This window comes from Dermacentor albipictus, unplaced genomic scaffold (assembly GCF_038994185.2).
Source record: "Dermacentor albipictus isolate Rhodes 1998 colony unplaced genomic scaffold, USDA_Dalb.pri_finalv2 scaffold_14, whole genome shotgun sequence".
Taxonomy (NCBI): Eukaryota; Metazoa; Arthropoda; class Arachnida; order Ixodida; family Ixodidae; genus Dermacentor; species Dermacentor albipictus.
The window spans coordinates 9,886,069-9,909,536 of NW_027225568.1; the positions used below are offsets into that span (position 1 = coordinate 9,886,069).

The 23,468-nt window shown below is 49.9% G+C and overlaps 1 protein-coding gene across 1 annotated transcript in view; it reads left to right on the forward strand.

Annotated features, from left to right (window-relative positions):
- LOC135913486 (uncharacterized) overlaps nt 1-23,468 on the forward strand; it is a 175,327-nt gene that overhangs the window by 15,383 nt on the left and 136,476 nt on the right. The window contains exons 3-6 of the mRNA XM_065446053.1: nt 6,842-7,997; nt 8,486-8,743; nt 9,200-9,493; nt 10,050-10,184. Coding sequence (XP_065302125.1) covers nt 6,842-7,997; nt 8,486-8,743; nt 9,200-9,493; nt 10,050-10,184 — 1,843 coding nt within the window. The remainder of the gene's footprint in view (nt 1-6,841; nt 7,998-8,485; nt 8,744-9,199; nt 9,494-10,049; nt 10,185-23,468) is intronic.

The window sequence follows — 23,468 nt, forward strand, 5'->3', positions numbered from 1 at the left end:
GCCGCCTGGTGCTGTAGAGCTCAACCAGACAAACGCAGAGCTAAAACTGCAGTAACTTACCATATCCTGCTTCGCTACTCGTGCAAATTTTTGGCAGCGGCTTAATTGTGAGCACGATTACGCCACTGTCGAAAATTTACACCAGCAGCTAAGCAGAATACAGTAATTAGCTCTGTGTTTGTGTGGTTGAGCTTTGCGCCACCAGCTGGCGCCACCAATCTGGCCGCTTACGTTTACGCCCCCGCTAAACCGCCAAACCGCCCGCGCTTGCCCGAATACCGGACACGCTAAAAGTCTCTATTATCAGTGTTTATGCATTTCACTAACTCTTTATTCTTCTCTGTGCAATTTTTTCTGGTCCACAAATACGTAACGCCAAGCCAAGTTTCTTTCCCACTCATCGTACCTGATAACCAAAGATGCTCTTGACATTGTGAATTTACTCTTTTCCATTTGGCTCCCTGATGGATGAGCGTTCCGACTCCCCCTCCCTTTCTTTCCGACTTAGTTCTGTTGCACCCTTCCCAAACGTAATTCTCAATAACTGGCGGCTTTTTTGAGTCTCTAAGGTGCGTTTCTGTAACCGCATACACACCTATTTGTTCTCTGTTTAACTGCTCCTCAATCTCTGCCCACTTTTCTTTCTTCTGCCGCCCTGCATGTTTATGTATCCTATTGCATGGCGAGCTCTTTTTCTTGTTTTCCTCCTTTTTCTGTTATCGACGGTGATGCTCTTCCGATGTTCCCCTAGGGGACCTTCTTCATTGCTATCTACTCTGACCTCCTGAGCGCCCGCGCGCCCGCTAAAAAAGCAACAGCGCGACCACCAAGTCGACAGCCCACTTCTCGTGCTAACCTGTAATTGAAGTGGATCCCGTATCGTTTAAAACCACCACAACTTCTCACTTCCCTGTTTACTTCGACAACCTCGAAGCCTTCTCTCGGCTCATTTTCCATATTGCCTCATTAGCAGCCACTACGGCTCTTTGTACGTGACTGTCACGCACAGGCACCTCCGGCACCGTGCACATCACGATTTGCACTGGAGGGGATAGCTCGCACAAGTCCTCCACCCCCTTCGCCAAGCGCTGGGCTAGTCCTGGCCCTTTCCTGTTTAGGACGTCATTCAGCCCACCTGCTACTATGACGAGTTTGCGCACGTGGGCATTTTCCGCGAGCTTTTCTTTTGCTCGCTCCATCACAGAACCCAGTGTGCGCCCTGGAAATGTCCCTACCACCACTCTTTTGTCGCCTTTCACCCTCTCCACAATTGCTTTTGAGCACCCAGCCAGGTTTGAATCGCCAGCGATAATTACCCTTTCACTCTCTCCTACCTCTCCCTGCTTCCCTTTGTCATTTTCCGCGTGATTCAGACTCGACAAGGGGCATTGTCCCCTGGGCTCCTGCATTGTCCGCGTAGCGGCCTCAAGGCAGGTGCTGCTCTTTCGAGCTAACCCTTCATCACCCTGCCTGCATTCCACGTATTTCTCTGACCCTCCCGCGCCTGTCGCGTCGAGGGTCTGCGTTCCATTGTCACGCACATTCTCGGTCACAATGGCGGTCCTGTTCAGCTTTTCCTCGGCTGCTTCAAGTCTCTTTTCAACTACCTTCCGTGCCTCACGCTCCCTGTTTAGCTCATTTTTGAGCTCTTGCACCTGTTTGAGAAGCTCTTCCTGGAAAGCCTCCATTTTCTGCAGCCTAGTATCGACATCACGTTGTGTGCCGGTTGATTCGACCCCCTCTCCATTGGCACCCGCTCCTCATCTGCCTTGAGGGACCCGCCCCCCCCCCCCCCGTACTGCCTGCTGTGCCGGCTTCCTCGCCATGTATTGCACGGCTTTTTGCAAATACTAAAATACTATATCAATGCAGAGCACGTGCCTTTTAGAAAAAACCGATACGCACAGGATCCAAATCCTCAAAATGCCGCAAGGCAACTCTCACCACTGTTTCAAAAACAATCAATGCCGCGGAGACCAAAGGTATGACACGCTCTCGCACGTGCTCAACCACGTGGCCACGCTCTCACTTTTCTACCAAACACGTACTGTAAAACCACTAATAGCTATTTGTCTTGCCACTTCCAAGCTACTATTTAAAGACTACAAACACTCAACGTCCCACTCGGCTGCAGGTGTTGGAACACGTGGCACGAAAGGACGCTCTAATCATCTTTCAGAACAAATGTACACGAAGCACACCCGTGCACCCTAAATACGAGACAAAAAAAAGGAAAGAAAATGAAACTCCCCCAATTACTATTTAAATGCAAAAAAACAGCAAATAAAAACAGAAGCAAGCTCAAAGCATGCACAGAAACTTATGATTTCGTCGTCGCCACGGAGCCCCGAAAAGCACGTCCATTCGGCACAAAATCTAAACCTACGCCCTGAGAAGAGCGCTATACACTTAAGCCAAGGGATGTGCGTAGCGAGAACGGCGCACGCATCGATCTTCCCTGTCTTAAAGGGACACTAAAGGTTAATATTAAGTCAACGTGGACTGTTGAAATACCATCCCAGAAACCTCGAAACGCTTGTTTCATGCGAAGAAGAGACTTATTTTAAGAGAAAATGCGTTCTGAAGCGTCCGCGTACCTCTAGCGCAGTTCAAATCACCCGTCCTGCAATCGAGGAGTATTGACGTCATGGTCTCATAGCGACGATGCGCCGTCAGTGAGTAAAACGGCTCCCGCAGACGGCGCTACGGCTTTTCTGCGCAAAACGCAAACGCGCGGCCAGAAACAGAGCCAAGACAGAGCCGACAGCAGCGCGAAAGTGGAACTATGGTGGTTAGCGGAAGGAAAGGCGCGCGACGATAAGCTTGTTCTTTATTTTATGACGCCAACTTCAACGCTCGTTGCAATGGACGACCCTGACAACGACACATTGGCTCGCGATGCTGGGCTTGAGTTCAGCGATTTAAGCACTGATGAACGTTACCTGCTGCGGAGGGCTCGCGCTGCCGGCGTCGTTGCGTACTACTACGCTGGCGGCCTGCTTTGAAAGGCACTCCACGCGACTTCAGTAAGTCGGCGTTGAACTCGTAATCCTCTGGACGAAAGTGCAGCGAGCACACTATGTGATTTTTCGGCTCTTTGCCAACGCGCTGTGACAGAGGTACGGCACTGAACCATTTCGAACGGAGAGGTTCACTCGTTGGCGCACAGTGATAAGTAGCGTTGGATTCGCCGCTGCAACTGCCCTTGGCCAAGTTCCGCGGACCGTTAGCGCATCCCACGACATCACATGGACGTGGCATTCTCGCTGCTTGTTCGATAGGCAAGTTTCGCGAGCCAGCAGGACCACCTCAGCAAGACGCGATGAAGAAACAACTGAAACTCCAAAGCGCGCGCGGCGCAAAGTCTAGCGTGCAGAGTCGAGCGAAAACGAAACCTTTCGATCACCCTTACTACTCAAGGGTAACGTCAAAATGTTATTTTTTCTTAGAATCGAATAAAAGTAGGCAAGTAGCATTTTCTTCCGTCTTATAATCTAACGAAATGATCTTTTTAATGCGAGTAGTTGAGTACTAGTGACATAAATTGTGATAAGGAGTGCTTTCGTCATCGGGCTAGTACCGCAATGTCGCCGGGGGGTCTCAAATCGTGTCATGCATTTACCTCAATTTCTCGGTGACTAAAGCTTCTCTTCCCGAGTTTGCAAGGCTGTCTCTTCGAGACAGCCTTGCAACCTCAGCTAAACATAAGCGGTGTGAAGCGCAAGTTGTTGCGTCGGCAGGAAGCGGCAGATCCAACTCTACAACACCTGCGGAGCAGTCAATTTGGGCAGAGTGTTTAGGAAGGAAGTCGAGGCCGAGAATTAGGTCGTGTGGACAGCGTCCAAGGACGATAAATAAAACAACGTATAATGGCCCCCAATGGTCACACGTGCTGTGCACATTCCAAGGACAGGTGAAGTACTCCCATCGGCGACTCGCACAGTGCCCAGTACGGCGGGTGTCAGAACCTTCTTGAGCCTTCGGCGGAGAGCAGCGCTCATAACTGAAAGCTGCGCTCCTGTATCAACGAGAGATCTAACAGGAACGCCATCAACTTCAATGTCCAGTAGGTTTCCACATGTAGGCAGGGTCAACAGAGGATTTGTGGGCCGGGTCGGAGTTGCAGCTTCACCTCCGGGAGCTGCATCGCCTAGTTTGCCGAAGCGAAGCGACCGGTTGCAAAAGGGGGCGAAGAGCGGTGAACGAGAGGCGAACGGGACCTACGACCTTGCGGAGACGGGAAGCGGCTGGATCTTGGTGGAACACTGTCGGCGTTGATGTTCCTAGTCGGCGTATAGGGCGAGAAAGTACGATTGTCTGGTACTTGGCGGTAGTGACTCGAAGACGACCACCGAGGAGGCGACGACCAGTGGTTGCGGCAATGACGGGCGATGTGTCCAATACCGGAACAATTAAACAGATGGGTTTATCATCTGCTGTGCGCCAGTCAGCTGGGTTACGACGGCGTGGCGGAAAGCTTTGCGTCTAGGAGCGAGCGGCCGGAGGAATCTGGTAGGTGTTTGTATGGCGGACCGAGCAGAGAGATGGAATGCCCAAACTTGCTATTTCCTCCCGAACGACCGCTTGTATAAGGGAGATAGCGGGCACGCTTTCCCGACAGTCGGGATGAACTGGAGCCGGAGCCATGGCCTCAAGCTCACGGCGAACGATGCGCGTGATATCTTCCGGTCCTGCGGGCTGAACGAACCGCGGCGGGTCTTCGCAAGATGTCGCAGCGGTATTGGGCAGCCGGTCGAATGTTTGAGCGACGCGGCTGCCCTTCGCTTGTTCGAAGCGCCTGCACTCCTTTACAATTGCATCCACAGTGGCACAATCCTTACACATTAGGAGATTGAAGGCATTGTCTGCAATACCTTTCAGTATGTGACCAATCTTGTCTGCCTCGGTCATGTTGTCATCAGCCTTGCGACAGAAGGCCAGCACATCCTGTATGTACATGACATAGGATTCTGTGGACGTCTGAGCGCGGCACGCAAGTTTTTTTTTCTGCCAGCTTACGACCGACAGGTCTGCCAAACAGGTCTCGCATTTTTTCTTTGCAGACATCCCAGCCCGTTAGGTCAGCTTCGTGTGTGTCGTACCATTGCTTCGCAGTTCTTCTCAGATAAAATATTACGTTTGCAAGCATCATTGTTGGATCCCACCTGTTGTTGTCGCACACTCGCTCGTACATCGTAAGCCAGTCCTCGACGTCGGCGTTGTCCGTGCCACAGAATGTCCCTGGGTCCCGCGGGTGAGTGAGGATGACCGTTGGCATGGGCTGCTGAGGCATTGTCGCTTGTGTCGGTTGATTTGCCATTCTGGCGGCAGGCAGATGACGTCCGCTGCGAAGTTCCGTGATTGTACCCCGCACCTCCACCAAAATGCTGCATTAAGAAAGTAGGCCCACGAGTGGAAAATAACGTATATCTACAACTGAGATTAATGGCGTTCAGGCAACTGCCAGACTTCATCTTCCTCCCGTCCAATCCAACTTCTTCCGTCCCTTCACCGTAACATCATTGACGCATTAGACTGTCTAGAGCATTGCCTTATCACTTTACTTTCTGGTAAACTTTAGTGACCCTTTAAGAGGAAATTCTGCTGTTGTACGCGCTCGAACCAACACCACGACCTGATAGAGGCACGTTGCAGCGAGACATTGATTTCGACCACATGGGGTTCTTCAACATGCATCTAAATCTACATGTCCTGTCTTCCCTGTTCTCTTGCATGCACCATTTACGCCATGCATCACGTAATGCGATGTCAACCACCCCTTCGGCGTGTCGAGCGGCGAGCATCGTCAGTGGTTATGCACTCAAATTGCGCTGCTGACGTTTGCCAGATAATAGCACATAACGCCATCAGACATTCCGCATACGTCGGTGGTGCTTTCGCTGATTCAAGAATATGTGCTACACCAATTCGTTAATTCATGTAGCGCGCCTACCATATAGGAAGGTTTGCCTCGCAGTCAAATCGGAGACAACGTTCCGCAAGTTTTCGATACAGCAAGAGAGTCTTCCGCAGGAAAAAGACCAGTAGCATTTTTTTTTTCAAAGTCTTCACCTACAGAAAAAAGAAAACAATACTCGCGCTACAATATACTGTATGTAACAATCGCCAAGAGAATCGTGACATGACACCTCGTAACCCAGGCCTCGTGTGATTATGGCCACAGGTAGACTAACAGGTTTAGCCACACGATAATGATTGCTTCTGAGCGTAGGCGGCACCGCTTGCAACTAGAAGGTGCCATGTCATGATGGCAAGAGTTTGTGGGGACTGCACTGCAGTTTTTGGTTAATGTTTCAAATCCACTCCCCGAGCGACACCGTCTGTGGCCGGCCCCATTGCAGCGATACTCCTGGCACCCAGAACAGAGCAGTGAGGGTCCAGGTCTCCAGGGACCGCTGGAGCTTCTGAATGACGAATGTTCTACAGGGGCCTGGAAGCATTTGACACACTATTCACGCAGTATTCTCGAGGAGGATGGTTGCACATATACCTGTCCCCCGAGATAGCCAGGAACTGCGTAGACGCTCAAACAATATTGTATCGATTATGACTAGCGTACGCGCTCGCTCTCAGAGAGAGACGATTACATGTGCGAAAGAAAATGACCGAAGCCTTTAAGCACTGTAGCGTTAGATCACCTGTTTCTGTTTAAGCAGGAATACTGAAAGCGCTAAGGAAACCGTTAAATTAGTTTCTAGATCCACCTTCATCTGCATGCAGAGAGCAACCGATCAAGTTACCTGAACGCGGATTGGTTGTCTTTAAAGAGAAATTCCCAAAGACGCGAGCGCACGCGCGTTGGTTATCCTATCGCCCGCAGGTGTGACTTGGAAATTGTGCAGCACGTCCTCAGCGGTGGCGTGGCTCGCAAGTGCGATCCACCTGAGTGGTGGCTCGCATCGGAAGAGCTTGAAGAGCGCTGCAACCCGTACGACTGTGTGATTGCCATGGAGCACAAAGACGTACCGGTGACCGCATTCGCGCTGGGCTGTCTGCTGGGCTACAACACCTTCGTTGCACACTTTGACAGCGCACGCACTGCCCCGCCCGGTACAAAGACTTCGTCTTCCAAAAAGTCGTCCGACTTCAGCAAATATGGAATGACAAAGTTCGCCAAGTGGAAGAAAGCAGAGTTGGACCCTAGATCTGGCTTTGTGTTGTCTGGAGACAGCTCGCCGGCAATGCCTCCTTCTTGCAAGCTGGCCTGTGAAGCCAAGAGGTTTTCTTTGCGGAGAGCGTCGGCTAACTCGGAAGGAACATCTCCTTCATATGATTCTCAATATCACCCGCCGGAAAACTCAACTTCCAATGAGGTCAGCTCGTCCACTCCTCCGTCGCAGTCCGGAGAGGAGCAAGCCGCGCAGGAGTTGCCGAGCGCGAAGTGCGCTGAGAGTGCATCTGCCACATGTGAAAAGCCTCCATCCACGACGTCAACTCCGCACAACCCTTCCGCAACTGCGGCGGACCCCACCGCGCCTTCTAAACTCGCGCGTGCGCTGCCAGCGGCTCCGCCATCGTATGCGTCCGTCACGACTCATCCGAGGTCCAACGATACGACGGAGCAGCGTGGCAGCTGGCAGGGCTGGCTGACACCAGTTGTGCCCCCCATCCCGGAGCCAGCGCCGCAGCCATTTCGGCCCGGCCCGCAGCCCGCCATCATTCAGACCACACCACCCCCGAAGGAGAAAGGCAAATGGGCCGCGCTGCTGGCGCCCAAGGAGAAGGCTAGGCAGGACTGCGACGCCCCGTCGAGCCCCGCATCGTCGTCGCCCAGCCAGCCAACAGCTTGCACCAAGGGTTCCTCGGTGGGTAGCGCGCCTCCCACTGACGATGCCTCGAGCGTGCCCACGAGTGTGCCCACGAGCGCTGCTTCGCGAGCGACTTCGGCCTGCTCGAATTCGCCCTCGTTGCCCACGTCACCCATACGCGCGACCTCGTCGGCGTCGCAGCCTGCCCGTCCGGTTCAAGGTTTCCAGGTAAGCGGTACGTTTGATAAGACAAACTCGACGTGCGCACCCGAAACAAATTAGGAATTGTACAAGCAATAAGCACTGCTGTCCAACTCTCTGCCCCTATTCGGGGCCGACCAAAGAGCTTTAAGAACCATCTGACAGCAAACCGAGTTTAAATAGCGCCAAATTGCGCTTAAATATCGCTGCCACGCAGTGTGTGCCAGTCTTATTCACCGCTTTAACGGTATACTCCACTTTCCTTCGTGAGATGTCCCTGTGTTTGTAAGATATTTTTTTGAATAACGAACCTCTCATACGCGGTCAACGACAACTGACTAGCGGTCGTTTATTTGCCGACTAATGTAATGCACCGTAATGCTGGCACGAATCCGCTGTGTATCGAGTGTAGTTGCGCCTTTATAGCAATCGATCGTGGTGCACGGCCAGCGTTTACTGGATACGAGCAATTTCTGCGGCAAGAGTTAAATAAACCTCGTACACTGACAATGCAGGTGACGCAGAGCAAGGTTCATTTTGAGCACTGTACCAGTGCACTGCACCTCTACTTTGTGGACAAGCAAGACAGCAGTCACACCCTCTACCGGCTCCATGTGCGGTATTCTACGGTGTGCCGCATCGTGCTGTGTAAAACGTCACCCACTTCTACAACCGCCTACTTGCACCTCCTGCACACGCCGCTGCTCTACAAGCTATGTGCCCGTAACAGTGCCACGCGCCACTGCCATCGCGAGGGTGACTACCTACCCCAGGTGAGAGGAATTTCAGGGCTAAAAGAGAGTTATGCACATTTGAGAAGCATATATACCGGACGGACAGCATTGTATTCGGCAGTTTTCAAACCGCATTTGCCAGAACGCAGCGCAAGAAGTAGGAACTATGGCTGATAAAATATTAAGGGAAGATTCTGCACAATACACGCCAAGTCGTTGCAGTTTTTGCACATGGTTAGTTGTTTGCACAATTTATAGTCCTGCATCACGACATTCGGGGGGTCGTGCTCGTACGAAGAGCAATGGCTCTGCTGATGTATGTCCGCAATACACGCGTGCACATGAAGAGCGAGAACTAGAGCGCTGCGCCATGGTGTCTGTTTTCTGGAAACTCGCCTTCACGCGTCTTCGTATATCACATGTCCAGGATAATGTCTAGTCCGATTCCCTCATCGCCGAGCAATAAGTGTGGCCGCCGACACCGCGCCTTCGCAGTTCAACCTATCCGACACCACGCCGTGGGACCGGGCCGTCGAGTTCGGCGAAGGGCCCTTCAAGTGCGGCCCCGACGTGCTGGGCAAGAGTCGCGTCCTGCGACTGGCGCTCAGCGGGCCCCGCCACTGGGAGCCCCTGTGCAACCTGATCGTGCGGACGCGCAACTGCGCGCAGGTCTTCTACGCCGCGGTCCGCGAGCTGCACGCGCGCGATCTGAAGGCGGTGCCCAGGCCCAGCGTCCCGGACTACGGCGTCACGTACGCTCTGCTCAGCGTCTGGTCCGAGAGCTTCCAGGTGAGCACATAACAGTGTGCCAGACACTGAGAGTGATTGCGGGAGGTGTGAGATGCGCCCCTTCCAAGTGCGCGCTGTTGCGCTCTTCGGATTGTACTCTGAACCATGAGCGTGGCGCGATCAAAGACGTTAGTGCACGCATCGTGGTACTCCTTGCATGTGGCTGGTTTTTTTTTTGTAGTCATTAAAAGAACTCGTCACTCTATAGGGTTTCTTCGGCAGTTCTTTTTTTGGCCGCATGGATGTAGGTCGTGGTTGTATCTGTTTATTTAAGAAGGCCAAATCGCATTTGTGGCAATTGTAGTTACGCAGCGGTTCAGGTATCGGTAGGCGCAATTGTTTCTATTATCATGCTTTTGTGCAGGGCTCCGAAACCACAAAACTCTTTTCTTTCGCTATACTCTCTTGTTCTTTATTTTTTGTCGCTACAAATAAGAAAAAATCGGCGAATACTTGTTTTCAAATACGTCATGACATTGTTGCGTATGTCATCCGCCTCCCGTCGTGCAAAGTGTCGCGTAAATAAATTCCGTTTGCACGTTCTTCCCCTTGGCAGGTCGCAGACGAGCTTGCGACGAACCCCGACAGTTGCAAAGATGTGCAGCGCAACCTGACCACGCGCACGCAGGAGTGTCCCCATGCACTTGAGGAAGCGCTTTTCGAGCTTTACTTCTCCCTAAGCCAGGGAAAGGTGAGAGACACGCTGCCTGCATCGGGTCTGGCACAGGTTGTGAACACGGCTACGCAAATGGGCGCGGTTGAAGCTTGTCTGAAGTAGAAAAAGATAGCCCGATGTATTGGTAACGTGCGTTTTTAAATTTATTTGCCCTCACTCTTCTTGCCTCGATACACTACGTCTACAAACCCGTTCATACATACCAGGTTCCAGTGTACAGGTGCCCCAGCTAGCATTAGCTGAGGTTAGAAAAAGAAAGAAAGAAAGTAAGTTCGGGTACTTACATAGAAGTAAGCGACTAAAGTCATCTTGCCGTTCAGTTTACAGAGTTAATGACGCAATCCTTTGTGCGTGCTTCTTATAAGCATACTTAGTTAGGAATATATATAAGTCTGGGAGAGGCCTCTGCCCTGCAGAGGGCATAACCAGGCTGATGATGATGTAATCGAACTGTGAAAGTCAGTTTTTGAATTAGAAAGTAAAGAAATAGTATGGAAGTTTAAAATTTATGTAGCGTTTCAGGTAACACCTGACTATAAGCAGTATTTCCCCCCCCCCCTCCCAAATTCCTACCTATTATGCAATCGTTATTTCCGCATCTTATAAAAGTCATCGAGGTATGAAACTTTGCGCGCCGCAATCACAGTGCCCTCAAAGGTGCCAGCACGAAAGAACCGCGCATTTAGTCTACAGTGACAACTAGGGCAGTGACGCAGGCGCTGACTTCAATATTCACGCCAGCGATTTGACACGGTTGCTCTGCCGAAAGCAACATAATCGGTCGGTCGGTAGTCGGTCGTGATTGCACTAAGCCGAATGACGAACCCGGAATTGGTCGCATGAGAGCGCACAATCTTAACAGCGCTGTTCACCCAAACGCGGCGCGATTGAGGGCACTGCGATCGCGGCGTGCTAACGTGTAACCACGTGGGTTCAATAATCAGCGTGCTTTCAAGGGCACTCTACAATTTCCCCAATTTAAATTTATTTCTCATGTAAGACTTCTGGAGTTGTTTAAATATCAGACAATTAGGCAACTAAAACACAATTCACAAAACTTCTGTAACTTGCTCGTTAGAGTGGTCGACAACACGTTTTGTGCACCGGAATATTCTGAAAAGTTAGTTGGCGCATTCTGTATAAAAAAAATTATGGGGTTTTACGTGCCAAAACAACTTTCTGATTATGAGGCACGCCGTAGTAGTAGTAGAGGTAGTAGTAGAGGACTCCGGAAATTTCGACCATCTGGGGTTCTTTAACGTCCGACTAAATCTAAGTACACGGGTGCTTTCGCATTTCGCCCCCATCGAAATGCGGCCGCCGTGAGCCGGCGGCTCGATCCCGCGACCTCGGGCTCAGCAGCCCAACACCATAGCATAGCCACTGAGCAACCACGGCGGGTATCACGCACACACACACACACACACACACACACACACACACACACACACACACACACACACACACACACACATATATATATATATATATATATATATATATATATATATATATATATATATATAAATGAGAAGAGAGGGGGTTAACCGAGGGTCTCGATTTTTATTAGTCATATCATAAGAAGCCAACAAACACTGACACCAAGGACAACATAGGGGCAATTACTTGTGCTTAATCAATGATAATAAAGAAACGATAAATTAATGGAAATTAAAGTGGATGAAAAAACAACTTGCCGCAAGTGAGAACCGAACGCACAACCTTCGCATTTCGCGTGCGATGCTCTACCAATTGAGTTATCGCGGCGCTGTTGCCCCATCTACTTTCTTGGGTATTTATGTGTCCTGGTAGAACGCTGGCAGTGTTAGACAGCGCCACCATTCACATTCCTTGGCGGCGGACGTGGAACGTCCTTTTCGCCGCAGGCGTCGCGAGAACGTGATCTTTTTGGGTGAAGGCAACTGGTCAATAAAACCCACACATGCTACCTGAAGGCATCAATGTTGCCGGATTCGAGACCCTCGTTATGTAATAAACAAGAAGAGAGGGGGTTAACCGAGGGTCTCGATTTTTATTAGTCATATCCTAATAAGTCAACAAACACTGACACCCAGGACAACATAGGGGCAATTACTTGTGCTTAATAAATGAAAATAAAGAAACGCTAAATTAATGGAGAATAAAGTGGATGAAAAAACTAATTGCCGCAAGTGGGAACCGAACCCACAAATTTCGCGAAGGTTGTGGGTTCGGTTCCCACCTGCGGCAAGTTGTTTTTTCATCCACTTCAATTTCCATTAATATATCGTTTCTGTATTTTCATTTATTAAACACAAGTAATTTCCCCTATGTTGTCCTTGGTGTCAGTGTTTGTTGGCTTCTTATGATATGACTGTGTATATATATATATATAGTATGGTACTTGCAAATTGGTTTTTTTTCGTGTCTTCTTTTTTTTACGTGTATTGATGCTGAGGCAACCGGCTTCTGATGACCGTGCGACGCTTTCATTCAACTCGGCCTTAACCATTGAACGTTCACCTTCCAGAAGCATTAGGCTCAAGCCTATGAGGACTTTAACTCATCAGTGGTGAAGGAGATGTTTATGATATTAGCGAGAAAAAAGCAGGCAAGAAAGAGATTGGTCGAGGGTTGTACTGGCAAGGGTTACATTAGAACCCATAGTAATCATCATTAGCCTACTTTTTGTCCCCTGAAGCACAAGGGCCTCCCCCTGCGATCTCCAATTACCCTAGCCCTGTGAACCGATTCCAACTAACACCCGCGAATTTCCTAATTTGATCGCACCACCTAGACTTCTGTCGTCCTCGACTGCACTTCCCTTTTCTTGGAACCCATTCTGTAACCACAATGGTCCACCGCTTATCTATCTTACGTATTACATGACCTGCCAAGCTCCATTTCTTTCTCTTAATGCCAATTAGTATATCGGCCATCACTGCTTGCTCTCTGATCCACACGGCTCTCTTTCTGTATCTTTACGTTACGCCTTACATTCTTAGTTCCATCGCTGTTTGCACAGTTCTTGTTCTCGAGCTTCGTTGTCAAACTCCAAGTTTCTGTCCCATATGTTAGCGCCAGTAGAATGCACTGATTGAACAACTTTTTTTTTCAGTGATAATGGTACATTTCTAGTCAGGATCTGACAATGTCTGCTGTATGCGCTTCAACCCATTTTTATTCTTCTGTAAAGTTCCTTCTCATGATCAGGGTCTCCTGTGAGTAATTGACCTAGGTATAAGCATACTCCTACACAGACTCTAGAGGCTTACTGGCGATCCTGAACTCTTATTCCCTTGTCAGGCTATTGATCATTATCTTTGTCTTCAGCATATTAATCTTCAATCCAAGTCTTGCACTTTCACTGTCAATGTCCTCAATAACTTGTAACTCGTCTGCAGTATCGCTGAATAGTTCAATGCCATCTGGAAACCAAAGGTTGCTGAAATGTTCGCCGTTGATCCTTACTCCTAAGGTTTCCCAATTTAATAGCTTAAGTACTTCCAAGTATGTAATGAATAGCATTGGAGAGATTGTTTCCTTGCCTGACCCCTTTCTTTATCTTACGACTTGTCTTATGGTGAATTAAGGTAGCTGTGGAATGTCTGTAGATATTGTTACGGTGAAGGGAACGAAGAAGTTGAATTGGACTAGACGAAGACGAAGTTTGGCAGTTTCCTGAACGCCATATACGCCAGTTGTAAATATACGTTATTTTACACTCGTGGGCCTGCTTTCTTCCTGCAACATTTTGGTGGAAGGTGCGGGGTACAATCACAGAACTTCGCAGCGGACGTCATCTGCCTGCCGCCGCAATGGCAAATCAACCGGCACAAGCGACAACGCCTCAGCAGCCCGTGCCATCGGTCATCCTCACTCATCCGCGGGACCCAGGGACATTTTGTGGCACGGACAATGCCGACGTCGAGGACTGCATGGCTTACGATGTACGAACGAGTGTGCGACAACAGGTGGGATCCAACAATGATGCTTGCAAACGTAATATTTTATCTGAGAGGAACTGCGGAGGCAATGGTACGACACACACAAAGCTGACCTAACAAGCTGGGATGTCTGCAAAGAAAAAAATGCGAGACCTGTTTGGCAGACCTGTCGGGCGTCAGCTGGCAGCAAAAAAAAACTTGCGTGTCGTGCTCAAACGTCCACAGAATCCTATGTCGTCTGCATACAGGATGTGCTGGCCCTCTGTCGCAAGGCTTATATCAACATGACCGAGGCAGACAAGATTGGTCACACATTGAAAAGTATTGCAGACGATGCAGTCAATCTCCTGATGTGCAAGGATTGTGCCACTGTGGATGCAATTATAAAGGAGTGCCGGCGCTTCGAACAAGCGAAGGGCCACCGCGTCGCTCAAACTTTCGACCGATCGCCCAATACCGCCGCGACATCTTCTTGCGAAGACCCGCCGCGCTTCGTTCAGCCCACAGGACCGGAAGAAATCACGCGCATTGTTCGCCGTGAGCTTGAGGCCATGGCTCCGGCTCCAGTTCGTTCTGACTGTCGGGAAAGCGTGCCCGCTATCTCCCTTATACAAGCGGTCGTTCGGGAGGAAATAGCAAGTTTGGGCATTCCACCTCTCTGCTCGGTCCGCCATACAATCACTTCTCCGGCCGCTCGCTCCCAGACGCAAAACTTTCCGTCCCCTCGTCGCAACCCAGCTGACTGGCGCACAGCGGATGATAAACCTATCTGTTTTAATTGTTCCGGTGTTGGACACATCGCCCGTCATTGCCGCAACCATTAGTCGTCGCCTCCTCGGTGGTCGTCTGCGTGTCACTACCGCCAAGTACCAATCATACTTTCTCGCCCTATACGCCGACTAGGAACATAAACGCTGACAGTGCTCCACCAAGATGCAGCCCCTCCCCGTCTCCGCAAGGTCGTAGGTCCCGTTCGCCTCTCGTTCACCGCTCTTCGTTCCCTTCTGCAACCGGTGACTTCGCTTCGGGAAACTAAGTGGCGCAGCTCCCGGATGTGAAGCTGCAACTGCGACCCGGCCTGCAAATCCTCTGTTGACCCTGCCTACATGTGGAAACCTACTGGACATTGAAGTTGATGGCGTTCCTGTTAGATCTCTCGTTGACATAGGAGCGCAGCTTTCAGTTATGAGCGCTGCTCTCCGCCGAAGGCTCAAGAAGGTTCTGACACCCGCCGTACTGGGCACTGTGCGAGTCGCCGATAGGAGTACTTCACCGGTCCTTGGAATGTGCACAGCACGTGTGGCCATTGGGGGCCATTATACCGTTGTTCTATTTATCGTCCTTGAACACTGTCCACACGACCTAATTCTCGGCCTCGACTTCCTTTCGAAACATTCTGCCCAAATTGACTGCTCCGCCGGTGTTGTACAGTTGGATCTGCCGCTTCCTGCCGACGCAACAACTTGTGCTTCACACCGCTTATGTTCTGCTGAGTTCGCAAGGCTGTCTACACAGGCGGCTACAAGTGTCCTCCTGACGCCCTGTCCTTTACCTGATGGCGAGTACGTCGTGTCGCCGCTTACTGACGTGGTTTTGTCGCGCAATATTGCCCTGCCGAGCACCTTAATCCGGATCCGCGAAAACTGCGCTCGCGTGCCCATCCTCAATTTTGGATTTTCGTCGCATGTGCTGCCACACGGTATCGCCATAGCACATATAACTCCTTTGGAAGAATTTGAGATTTCTTCTTTGACCTCTGAAACCTTCCTCAGTACCAACGGACCTTTGTCACCCACTCCTCCGTACTCGACGCCTGCGGACGATGTTTCTAAGATGATCGCCCCTGACCTTCCTTCCGAGCAAGCAGCTCTTCGTCACCTCCTGTCATCTTTTCGGGACATCTTTGACTTGGACGACCGTCCAGTTGGCCAGACTAAAGCCCCTCCATACACGTTTCCGCCGACCAGGTTAAGTACCGCCAACCTGCCCTCCTCCTCTACGCTCCTCTCCCACTCACCCCCTTCCGGCGTTAAGCGGAACTTAGGTAGCTGCAGCTTCTTGTTCCGAGTGGAAGTGACGCTTTGTTTTTTAGCGTTGTTTACTTTCGCGTCGCTGGAGAGGATTTAATTGCATGAGCTGCGGTTGAAACTGTGAATGCGATTCCATCCAAGAACCACCGCCTACTTTAACCAGCGATCTGCTCGTGTTCGCTGCTTCGCGTCAACCTGCGACGGGTTGTGGCATGAGTGACAACGTAGAATGGAATGTAGTACCTGGGCGCTTGGAGACCACTGCCGTTTTGTGTGCATTTGGAGAACAGCGACTGCGAGCTACTACTTCAGCGGAATACAACAGCTATTCCCCTTTGCATTCTTCTTATGGTGACTGCCACAGAACTGCTAAGCACGCGCGGGCATCTCACCTAAAGGCCCTGCATCCACGCGCCACGGCTTTAGTCTCACCATCGTCTAACAGCAGTCACAGCGGAAATTCCCGCAGCGCAACTCCAGGAAGCGGGAACGCCGGAACCGGAAATTTTTAAACCGGAAATGCCGGAACCGGAAATACCGGAGCCGGATTTGGTGTGAGGGGAAAGGTGGCGCACAACAAAGGTTGTCGCTACTTAAGAAAGCGGCGGTGGCACGTGGATGCAGGGGGTTTAGGCCAGACATCTGTTGTCACGCATCGCATCAACACCGGTGACGCCAGCCCCATTCATAGGCGGCCATATCGTGTCTCCGCAACAGAAAGGGCCATCATACAGAAAGAAGTAGACAGGATGATGGACAAGGACATCATTGAGCCTTCCAGTAGCCCGTGGGCATCACCTGTTGTCTTAGTAAAGAAAAAAGACAACTCGTGGCGCTTCTGCGTTGACTACCGTCACTTCAACAGGCTAACAAAGAAGGATGTTTATCCCCTGCCGCGCATTGATGATGCTCTTGACTGCCTTCACGGATCCCAATACTTTTCATCAATTGACCTCCGCTCCGGCTATTGGCAGATAAGCATCAATGATATGGACCGCGAGAAAACCACCTTCGTCACAGCGGACGGTCTGTATCAATTTAAAGTCATGGCCTTTGGATTATACAATGCGCCAGCTACATTCCAGCGCATGATGGACTCTTTAAAGAAGGGAATTGCGCTAAAAAAAAGACACGGACGAGTAAGGACATGGACGGGCGCAAACTCGTGACTGATTTTATTCATAAACAACATAAATATATATATACCTAGATTCTTATTCAATCATTGCCTAAGCGCACATGCCAAGAACGTTTTCTCTTTCTTATACAAATTGATACTAGAATCGCTTACGCATTCATCACCTGACTTATCAATGTAGAAAGTCTCTGCGAGTTCACGTGCCACCTGGTTACGACTGCGCCTTAAGATTTTGGTTTTAGCAAGCAAAGGCTGGCATGCTTTATCAGGCGTAGCCAAAGGGCATGCGCCGCAATGTAAGGCCAAATTTGACCGTCAAATTTGATTATGCGTTGTTTCCTATACAAGAAGAGGTACGAAATATGCCACAAGTGTGGAGGACTCGGGCACAGATAAGACGTGTGCGACAACGAGGAGCCGAGGTGTAGACGCTGCGGGACAACCACACCACGAAAAGGACGTCAATGCAAACCGCAGTACCAGCTATGCGGTAAAAACCTCGTTACCGGGGTAAGAAGTGCAGCACTTTATTCCGCACCCCGTACATCGTGAAAACGAGACAATGGGAGCAAAACCAAGCGGCCGAGGAAGCGAAGTAAGAGGAACTTCGTAGGAAAAGGCCAAGGGAGACACCGAGCAGCAGGACCACGAGCCGCTCGGAGTCCTTCCTGAGGCAACAGACGCCACAACACCAGACACAACAGAAGAATCCAAGTAACAAAGGGAGCTGGTAATACTTAAGTCTCCCAGGATTCAGAGAAGGATAGAGAGAACCAGGAGATAAAAGCGCTTATTAGGCGGCAGGAATAGCAAATTAGAATACGTTATATATATATATATATATATATATATATATATATATATATATATATATATATATATATATATATATATATATATATATATATATATACGTTGTGTTACCGGTTCTGGTCACCGGGATCAGGCCGCACTCCAAGCCTGTTAATGCAAATATTTAAACACGCGGACTTTTTTTTAATCCGGTGGATTTAGGATAGGAAAAAGGAGAGAGGAATTTTTAAAGGTGATCGAGATGAAAAAAGAGAGGGAAGAAATACTACGAGACGGGAAGAGGGTGTTAGGGACAAAGAGCCCAAAACAAATCGGCCCCCGCTCAAAAAGAAGACAACGGGAGAGACAGACTCAGACAGCAAGATGGACAAAGTTACTCAGGACATTACCCTGATAAAGGAGCTATGGTGCAATTCATGGAACAAACGCGAGCGGAATTTGGAAAGCGCGACACCGCCCTCAAACAACATTTCAGAAACGCGACTTCGAAGCGAAATTCAATTTGTTTAGAACACAATTAACATTCACAGTGTATTTGCGACATAACGCCATCTGGCAGTGGGATTGCAGAGGCTTCTGAAAAAGAGAGCAGTCCTACAAACATTCCTAGCCAACATCAATAAACCAGGGGCCCTATAACGTAAAACTATTCCAATATGTTTCTATTCCAATGTCCTGACGTCAAATTTGCGTAACCACCGACGCAAGCACCGGGCGGTCACCCATAGGGTTGTCTAGACAGACCAATCAAACGCTCTCCTCGTTCATAGGAGGTCCCTTTTGTTTCCTTGAAAAACGAATAACATTGCCTACACTGAGCGGCTTGTTGTATCTAATTGGCTGACAAGAGGCGAGGAGAACGTTCAAGTGGAGAGGGATTCACTAGGGCAGAGCCAGTGCACTGAAAACCGGTAACCGGATGAAGAGGGTGGTGCCGGCGTCTGCGATTGGTCGGCTTTCCCTTACTTAGGTTGTGGTGGCTGGTCGAAAATCGCGGCGGCATGCAACGGAAGCTTAAGAATGACGCTAAAATTGACCCTCAGCAAAGAAGAGTTGGCAGAATGAGGTAGTAAACGTGTCGAAAGTGCTTAAAAACATTACACGGTCACGCAAGAAGTTTTATTATACGCAAATACACCCATGCTCTCCGGCAGGTGCGAGTAGCCAGCGTGTCAGTGATCGGCGGCAGCTATCTTTTATTCCTTTCGGAACGGGGCAGCCTGCGACTATTCCGAAAAAAATTCAGTTTTGTTCGGCATATTAATGCATCTTTATCGCGTACACGTCACTTTGACGCGGTGAGTTCGTGCGGTTTTGTGACGTTGCGTGACAGGCAGGTAAAGTGGGTGCAGCCCGAAAACATATTACCAATAGCCGAGGGCTAATGGCGAAAAGGGGTCGAATCAGAAATAACTGTTTTTCTTTTTTCTGTCAAATCATGCATAATAAGTGTGCACTCATCATATCAGATGGGGAGGTATTGCGGTTTTTGTAACGTCGCGTGACAGACAGGTGAAATGGGGGGTGGTCGAAAAAAGTTTTTGACCAATCGCAGAGGGCTGATAGCAGAATTGGAATAGAAAAGTTTGGAATAGTTTTACGTTATAGCGCCCCAGAAGTCATTGCGTTGCTAGAGTGTGGGGAAAATGGAGAATTGGCGGCTACACAGCCTACACTGGGCTATGAGACAATCGACAGACAGCTATATTAGTTAAAAGAAACTTAGCAGCAGTCCTACACAAGACTGAGACAAATCAGATTGATCACGTCCTAATTGAGCTGGTACCGAGGAAAAGAAAAGATATATAGGAGCCTATACGTTCTAAACGTATATAGTTCTCCTAAGCAAAAAAAAAACATATTGTGGCTTCCTTCAGCTTATCGAAAGGACCAAAAACATTGCAAGGAACAGCCCCATAGTCATTGTCCGAGGCTTTAACGCGCAACATAAGGCTTGGGAGCACTAAACCTCGCAACAGAAAGCTATGGGACAGTATCTCCATGCAATTCGTTGCCAGGTTCATATTCAAAGCGCGGACTGTCCGGATCCAGATATTCTTAGCACCCTCTGCTGCGTCACATGTCTGACAACCGCTGTGGTCAGTTTCTTCGCAGCTGCTGGGGACTGACGCCCAGGGTTTGATTGTTGTATTCATATAGGAGGTTGTGGCCAAGTACTGCACCAGAGTGGTCAATCCTGCTCTGGTGAGGGATTGCGTTGCCGGTTCTGGTCACCGGGATCAGGCCGCACTCCAAAGCCTGTTTATGCAATTTTATAAACACGCGGACTTTTTTTTAGTCCGGTGGAAAATTGCGCGGCACCGGGATTTCAACAACGGACCTCTTGCACGCGAGGTGGATGCTCTACCTCTACGCCATCGCCGTACCACGTTTCATGCACACACATATAAAATACTTTTAATAATCACCGAAAGACGAAAGTGTAGAAGAGCTTGATATATGTGCACCGAGAGCTTCCGATATACTCACTGAGATATTGCACAAAACTGGACACGTGTATGACATAGTCACGACAACTAAAGAAAGGGAAAATTCACTGGTAACGGCAAAACAATGAACCGCAACATACCCAAAAATAGAATAAAATGCTAAGAATGTTTTATTGACAGCCCATTCCAAGAAAAAAAAATAACTTCTTGTAAAGCTTTACAAAGGTCATGAAAAGCGTGACATGTTCATTACAACTCAACAAAATGAAAAAACATGGCAGAACAAAAATAACATTGTAGTAAAAGCGGAAATACACATTATCACATTATTTTGCACTTGGCTACATCTTGAGTAACGGCGGCAAGGGGGAGCAGAAGGTAGTCGGCTTTTGCAGCAGCGCGTAGAAAACATTCGCAAAAGGCCTTCAGTCAAAGGTGAAATAGGCCAACAACACGACTTTTCTTTCACCACGAATGCAATGCTTGGAAGTAAAATTATGTCCCTTAAAGCACTGAGTCATACCTACTGGGCACTACTTTGTGTAATAAATATGAACTGCAAAAATCTGCATATAGGACACATGCAATGCTCATGCGCGTTACAGAAAAAAAAAAGAAAAACGTATCATGCCTACACATGGCGGTTGTTCGCGCTGTTTTCCCGTCAGTAATTACTGAGATACTACATAAACACGAACAGTATTTTTTCAGCTGTTAGTACGTTTGTAGAACGGTGACACACAGAAAAATTACTGAGAGCGGAATGGAAAGCTGTGCGAGTTACTGAATTTGCATAATCAGACTTGGCACAGAAGAACAAGTCATAGACCAGGTAACAATAAGGAGGAACATCTATACGTCAGCTTTCTCTGCGGGCAAGAGGCAAGTGTAGCACACAAGGCGCAACGATGTCCGGAGACTCTTGGAACACACACATGCAAAGGGCCGTGTTCGTGTGCATGCGTCTTATGTCCCGGGTCTGCGCGCTCACCTGTTGTCTTTAGGTGCCCGGAAGAACTTCGCAGGCCTTATTTTTGAGGTATTCGCATATTTCCAACTCTTTGTAGGTACAGCGGGACGCGGCACTTGCGGAGACGACGGACGTTTGCGCGCATGCGCGAGTAAGAGCCGGCGCGAGAGAGGAAATGTGGGGAGTGTTGCTCCTTGAAAATACGACTCTGCCTAGGTACTACGGAGGAGTTTCTTGGCGCGCGCTGTATGCGCTTGTCCCTAGGCGTGCCGGCAGAAGTCGCGGGGCGAGGTAGTGCTGAGCTTACCACCGCAAGTTGGCGCTCGAGGCAATTATATTTATTCTATCATGTTTTTACTAATCAAAACAACGTGTCATTATTTCGCATTATTGGCGGCGCCTCCCGGACACCAAAGCGGCAACGGGGACATCAAAGCTAGAAGCCGGACTGGCCCATGGGTTGGGGCTCGCAGAGGCCTGTGCGTGCCAGGGGAATATAAGATCGGCTGTCCGCAGCGAACACCCCCTGGCACGCTTCGGCCTCTGCGGCCCCAACCCACGGGCCGCCCTGCTTCCAGCTTTGATCCCCCCACTACCGCTTGGGTGCCCCGGAGATCCTGCGCCGCCTGTTTTAATATAACCTCAGGTGCTCTCCTGAGGCCTCCGTTTGCCGGTTACATGTGCCCTCCTGGAGCAGTGCTTGTAAAAAATCCGATCTATCGTCGCGACGAGAAAAGCGACCCGCGACTTTATACAACACCAGTCAGACCATTGTCTCTTCAGACACAGCGATCACGTCCGCGACCTCACCGCGACCTCACCGCGCGGGCAGCCAGCGGCGGAGCGTATAAACCAACTCGACCGCACTCCGCAATGCCGGCATGTCTAGGGTGCAAACGAATACAACGCGCGCTAAGAAACCTCCTCCATAGTGCCTAGGCCGAGTCATATATTCAAGGAGCAAAAGCCCCCAGATTTTCTCTCTCACGCCCACTCTTACTAGCGCCTGCGCAGAAATGTCGAGCTCCGTCAAAAGTGCCACGCCCCGCCGTACCTACTAGCAATTTTAAAAACGCCTCCGGGCCAGCGGGCGCGTGCGGAGACAGTCGAAAGTGAGGGAGTTGCAAGAGAGGGCAAGGGGAGAAGACTTTAGCAGAGGAGTGAAGGAGCACAACCTTCTGGATCGGTGCGCGCCCGCGCGCACCGATATAGCAGGCCGTGCAAGGGCATCGGAGTTGCTTTCCCGCCCTCATGATGGATGGCGTCAATTACCTCTGCCACCGAAGTGGCGGAGTTTTCAAGGCCCGCTTGTGCCCTCAAAAGCAAGTTACACTTAAAACACAATGATAGCGGTGAACACAGTTGGCGATCGTCGGAAATCTGATCAGCGGGTCAAGTGTGTCGGCTTTTATACACCAGTCGTCGAATGTACCAGAGTAATCTTCCGTGTGTCTTCCCCAAAGGTCTACACTATTCGCGTCGAGCATACATGCAACCAGATTACACAAGGTTCGGTGACAGATATCGGATGGAACCATCGATAACATTCCAGCAATTTCCGATACATGCAGGCGCGTCCTGTGCTATACCATACCATGTGTTAGGCGGTGTGGTGCCATTACCACCAGCCCGGATTCCGAATCTACAAGATGCAGAAGTTATCCTGCGAGCGCCCTTAGGACAAACCCGGGGCTGCGCCGAAAAAGAAAGCGCCCTAATTCTCCCTTGACAAGTCAAGATGCTGAGCCATCAGGCAGCAATGTCCTGCGGAAAAGCATCGGCGAGCGACATGTCCAAACGTGCAACCAAGTGCTAGACAGTCCGGCGCCGTACCTCCTTATGCCTGGAGGTCACCGCGCGCGGCAACCTTAAACCGGGTGGCCAGCGCGGTCGCTGGTTGGACTTCTCGGACGACCGTCGAGTGCTGGCTTTGTATTGGGCCGTTTAAGTGACAATGGTTTCTCGGGGCACT